General features: G+C 61.1%; 1 protein-coding gene across 1 annotated transcript; it reads left to right on the forward strand.

The window, feature by feature from the left end:
* The first annotated feature begins 490 nt into the window (after positions 1–490).
* Positions 491–1,727, forward strand: FAM43A (family with sequence similarity 43 member A). Its single transcript, XM_075004134.1, has one exon. The coding sequence runs from the start codon at positions 612–614 to the stop codon at positions 1,578–1,580; it is 969 nt and encodes a 322-aa protein (XP_074860235.1). The 5' UTR covers positions 491–611; the 3' UTR covers positions 1,581–1,727.
* The last annotated feature ends 4,028 nt before the right edge of the window (positions 1,728–5,755 follow it).

Here is a 5,755-nt window from a genome sequence, read left to right on the forward strand (position 1 = left end):
TGGGCCGGGCTCAGCGCTCTGCCGCTGGAGCTGGAGCTGGGGGCAGAGGACAGGCCCCCGCCTCCTGCACTCGGCCGGCTGCCAGGCCGGGTCCCAGCCCCTGGCACAGACGGCAGCAGGGGCCGGGGTCCAGCGCCAGGGCCAGGCTTGACGCAAGCTGCTCCAGAGCTGGCCCAGCACCAGGCGCGCCCTCCCCGAGGCTGCCAGCGCCGCCCCAGCCCGCGGGCACAAGGCAGGTCCCCGCGCCCAGCCGCAGCCCTGCGCTCTGCCCGGCGGGGGCAGCGGCTGGGGGAGAGTCCCGCAGCCCCTCGCTGGAGGCCGCGGAGGGAGCGAGGCTGCCGGGTCCGGGGCGCCCCAGCCCCAGCCCCAGCCCCAGCCCCGCCGAGCCGAGCCGAGCCCCGAGGCAGCGCGGCCGCTCTCCGCCTGCCGCTCCGGAGCCGCCCTCCGCGGCGCCGCCCCCGCCTGCGCCAGGCTATATGTAGCGCGGCGCGGCCCGCCCGCCCGGCCCGGCCCCCATGGCAGGCGGGCGGCAGGGGCGCGGAGCGGCGGCGCCCGGGCCCGGACGCGGGCCGGGGACTGCGCGCCCGCCCGGGCGGTGACTGCGCGGCGCGATGCTGCCCTGGCGGCGCAGCAAGCTGCAGCTGGCGGCGCAGGAGCCGCGGCAGCCCAGCAAGGCCAAGGGCTACGCCGTGCGGCTGCGCTGCTCCGCGCTCGGCTCGCTGGCCCGCGCCTGCCCCGAGGCCGCGCTGCGCCGGGTGGGCGGCATGTTCCGCTCGCGGCGGCGCAAGTTCCGCGTGAGCAGCGAGGACCCCACCTACACGGCGCTGTACCTGGGCAACGCGGCCACGCTGCAGGCCAAGGGCGAGGGCTGCACCGACCTGGCCGTGGGCAAGATCTGGGCCAAGAGCGAGGCGGGCCGCCGCGGCGCCAGGATGAAGCTGACCATCGGCGCGCAGGGCATCCGCATGGCGCACGCCGAGGAGCGCGCCCCGCGCCGGCCCGGCCACCTCTACCTGCTGCACCGCGTCACCTACTGCGTGGCCGACCCGCGCCTGCCGCGCGTCTTCGCCTGGATCTACCGGCACGAGCTGCGGCACAAGGCGGTCGCGCTGCGCTGCCACGCCGTGCTGCTCTCCCGGCCCGAGAAGGCCCGCGCCATGGCGCTGCTGCTCTACCAGACCTCGGCGGCCGCGCTGGCCGAGTTCCGCCGGCTCAAGCGGCGCCAGGAGGCGCGCAGGCAGCAGCAGCAGCTGGTGGGCGCGCAGGGCCTGCCCCGGCGCCCGCTGCTGCGCGCCCAGAGCTGCTACAAGCCGCCGGCCGAGCGCAGCCGCAGCGCGCCCAAGCTGGGCTCCATCGCCGAGGACCTGCTGGGCGAGGCGCAGGAGGAGCGCGGCGGGCCCGGCCTGCTGGCGGGGCAGGACCTGAGCCGCCTCATCAGCGACCTGGGCCAGCTCCGCATCGGCAACGACGTGCGGGCGCTGCGGGCCGACGCGCGCGTCACGCGCCTGCTGGCCGGGGAGAGCTCCCTGGAGGGCGGCGGCGCCGAGCCCTGCCCCGGCCCGGAGCCCGAGACCGGCTGAGCCGCCCTGGCCGAGGAGCCGCCGGCGAAGGCTGCGGGGCGCCGGGACTGCCCGCCCGCCCGGCCGGCCGGGCAGCGGGAGCGCAGAGCCGCGCCGCAGAGCCACGGGGGATATGTGCAATCCGGGGGCGCCCGGGGCCGGGGCAGCGGATCCGCCTGGTTCCCGCTTCCCACCTCTTGCTACGGAAGGTTTTTGCCCTTCTCGAGCGGACGCACCCCCTTTGGCCGGCGTGGTGCGGAGCCAGAGGGCCCGGAGGAGCCAAGGAGCGGGCCTGCGGGAGAGAGGGGCCTTTTGTTTACAGGTTCAGCGCTACCAGGGAGTTTTCTGCCCTTTTCTATATTTTGAACAAGTCGTTCCATTCCACGCTGTCCTGTAAGAGATTTTTGCACTGTTGTGAGATTTTTTAGCCCTCCTCCCCTTTTTTTGTACCTGATCCCCAATTCTCCTCTCTCAAGGTTCATATCTTTTGCTATGCAAAAGAAAAATGTAAGTGTGGATGTTCCCTTGTACATCTGGGGAAGATGTATGTCCAGCACGCGGGGTTACTTGTGAGGACACCCCCCTTTCCGTTTGCGCACAAGTGGAGATAATAAAGATGACAATAATTTAACAGAACTGGATTGGCTGTGGCGATTTGCCATCCTGTGTGTGTCTTGTAAAGCGAATGGGACAAAATAAACTCGAGAGGCGGATCAGTTCTGCAGATGGCTTTAGTAAGTAGTTGCCTAGCAAGGCATTTGCAGGTGTCAGCAAAGGCAGTGCAGGCTGGAGCTAGGGGAAAGTGCTGCAGTGTCTCACACCACACTGGGTGATGTGCGTTTCGCCCCTCTCCCCGGGCCAAGGGTTCGATAACGCCCAGAAGGTGAACTGAGTTGACACAGGTGGTAATATCAGGGATGTGTGTAAGATCTGGCATCTGCAGGGATGGCTGCTCCTGATGGCCGTCGTGCAGAAGGAGATGTTTAGGCGTGTTTCTGAATGCTTTAAAGCATTGTCACTCTGGCTGACATCGCTCTGTTGTATGGGGGAGGCGCTTTATGCATGTTTGATGCTGTGTCTTCTTCTGAACTCCCCAGGAGTGGGGTGGGAGGAACAGAGTAAATGCTCCACCCCGCAGGGGTGCAGCAGATCAGAGGAACCAACATGGAGCTAACTATTCAGCAGTGCTTACCTGGGCAGAGATCCAGGGGCCAGGGTGACTTCCCTGGAGCTTGCAGAATGTTTATTTCTTTTGTAAATTCCAAACATCTGGTCCTTGTTTAGGCTCCAGAGGCAAATGCTGTGACTGCTGCAGTGAGCCCTGCCAGAGCAGCAGGCTGCTTCCATCCCTCCTCTGATCCCTGAAAGCCTGGCAGATTTCGTAACCAACCCCAGGGATTAGCAGTGAAGTCAATTAGCCCGATCCCTCCAGGCTGCGGAGTTATTTTCAGCCGTAAATCTCTTTGTATGCTGAAGGCTCCCAAGGTAGTAGAGATGGTCCAGGTGCCATTTGTCCCACTGTGAAGGTATCAGTTAGGAGATTAAGTTCCCATGTGTGAATATTTTCTACAGTGGTGGTGTGCTCACCAAGGCAAAGGCAGAAAAGCCAGTGATTAGCGAAGCAGGCTGACGGTGCCTGTGCCCAGAAGCTGCTGGGTACATTTGAAAGCCCGTGTGCCGGGAGCCAGCCCATGAGGTTGTTAATTCTTGCTTAAAACACACAGCACACTGCCAGTGAGAGGCACCTTGCAGTGGGCCAGTCCTGTGCGGGAGACCTGGTGAGGTCGCAGTTGTGCAGAAAGATGTGATTTTTTAATGCTGGAGAGGCAGAATAATCCTAGAGGGGAGATGTTGTCATGGGATGGGTTTTATTTGTAATGGGACAGTGTGTTCTGCCTGGTTCAGGATGACCAGATGTCTCCATGTCATAGGACAAGTTGCAAAATTTGGACCTTTATATTGTAGAGTGGCTTGTTACCCCGCCTGCATCCCTATTGCTCAGCTTTGCTAGCTGCATGCTCTGGATGGACCCTTCAAAGTGCAACTGAGCCAAATGACGTTAAAGATGTTTGAACAGAAGTGGGTGAGATGATGTGGAGCTACTGTTCCCTTAGGGCCCAATCCTGCAGCCCAGAGTTATTCCAGGCTCCCCCGTTTAATTTCCCTGGAGTGCTGCCTGAGTGAGGAGCGCAGGGCTCAGCCCATACTCCCAGGAACAGAAGTCTGTGTGAAACTAGCTACAAGCTAGGGAATTCTGGAAGGGGCTTGTGTGCCCCTCACTCCTGACTGCTCCTATCAGGGGCAGCTCTGAATTGCAAGAGCACCTGGCTGCTTTGGGGAGCGTCTCTTTGAGTGCTGACATAGGAGGCTCACCTGCCAAACTCACTTTCCAGGAAGGACACCCCAGCAGGAAGAGATTTAGGCCTTGACATAAAAAATCAGGGAGAATCCTTTTGCATTTATTTATTCCAGATTTCTTAAACATACCTCGAGGTGCCCGTCCTGTGCTGAGGGCACCTGTCCTGTCCATTACAAATCACACACTAAATACAGGAGCCCCCTACACATATCCCCCTCTGACGCCTCCTCACCAGCCTTAGGAAGGAGAGAGAGGCTGGGCTTTGCCCAGTAAAAGCACTAAGGAGGGTCTGTTTCTCATGAGGTCTGCATAAGTGAAGAGTCTGATTCACCCGCCCTCCAAACGCCCGCTGCGAGGGAAGGATAAAGTCACATTTGCTTTCATGTAATCTGTGTTTGCTTCAGTGCATTTCAGAGTACCAGCTCCACCGGTGCTTTTCCCCGCTGGAGAGCGGCTTGTGCATCTGCAGCAACAGGCAGACCTTTGAATCCCACCCTGTGCCATGCTGGTGCCGCTGTGGGAGATCAGCCACTCTGGAAGGCTCGGAGCACCGCTCCGATTTCACTGGGAACAGGAGCAGCCCCCTGTGTGGACGGGGATCATTTGCAGTAGACAGCAGGCTCCAGTCTGTTATTTTGCCTCTGTTAAACCCAGCTCATGAAAGCCTCCGAACAGGACTTGTCAGAACCTCGCCTGGAGCAAAGAAGTGACTGCGGTGGCACTGTAGCTGCCTGTGTGCAGCGTTCCTCCTGTGGCGTGATGCGTCTGGAGTGGGCGCGAGTGGGATTGATGGTGCTGGACACAGTTCCCACCCAGCAGGGCTGGGACAGGAGGAAAGTGCAGTCCCTTTTTCTAGGCCAGGTTCCTGTAACAGCCTGAACCGCTCATTATTTTGCTTGGCACAAACAGCTTCTAGCAGAGTCGGAGTCCACTGTACATGGGCTGATTTGCAAGTCTCTCTGCATATCTCAAAGATGGTGTGCAGTCCCTGGGGTTACCCTTGTGAGACGGGGGGGGACCGAATGGCTCCCCCACTGAAGACAGCCACAGGGCCAGGAGGCTATTCCTGTCTCAGGCAGGCAGGAGCCTGCATGTGCTTAGGTCACTAGTGACTGTCTAGGTCCCGTCCTTACAAAACACCCCTCTAGCCCTGGAGACTCAGACCCGGTTTCTCCTGTGGTGTGGGCTGTAGCACTCTGGCAGCGACAGGCTCTCAGCCCTGCACTGAGCCCCTCTGGTACTTCCCCCTCCTCTGGAGCTGGGAGGGACCAGCCAACAACTCAGGAACAGCCCAAGAAAATAACCACAGAAGCAAGAGGAGCAGATAGTTCCATTCAGGCTGCTGGTTCTCTGCCCTCGGAGGAAACCGGGATGGGTCCTCAGCCCACAGAAAACCACTGAAAACCGCCTGGCTGTCCAGCCCGATTATAGGATACAGCCCCTGGCTTAAGCAGAGCCTTGTGCAGGGCAAGGCTGCACTTGCTCTCCAGCCTCCTCCTGGGAGCTGGGATGCCCAGCACTGCTCCCCTCCCAGAGCAACGCCTTCCTGAACTAAGTTTCTGTCTTGTAAATCGTGCCATCGCTGCCATGACTTTCAGGTGCAGCCAAGGAGGGGACTCCCTACTCCAGCCCAGAGCAGCTCCTTAACCCTCTCCAGGCTTGAGCAGGGTTTATACAGCCCAGGCCAGCAACCACGCGCTGGTTTGTGGTCTCTGGGTTGGTTTAAGGACAGGTGTCTGCTGCCTCACATACAACCGTCTCATTTGCACAATCGTTCTCAGCTGCAGCAAGAAGCCCAGCACTAAATGGGGCATGCAGGCTGGTCCCTGCAGGCCCC

The sequence above is a fragment of the Carettochelys insculpta genome, chromosome 10 (assembly GCF_033958435.1).
Source record: "Carettochelys insculpta isolate YL-2023 chromosome 10, ASM3395843v1, whole genome shotgun sequence".
NCBI classification, from domain to species: domain Eukaryota; kingdom Metazoa; phylum Chordata; order Testudines; family Carettochelyidae; genus Carettochelys; species Carettochelys insculpta.

Excerpts from the sequence above, each read along its gene's own strand:
- FAM43A (XM_075004134.1), top strand. The coding sequence starts at position 612 with ATGCTGCCCTGGCGGCGCAGCAAGCTGCAGCTGGCGGCGCAGGAGCCG.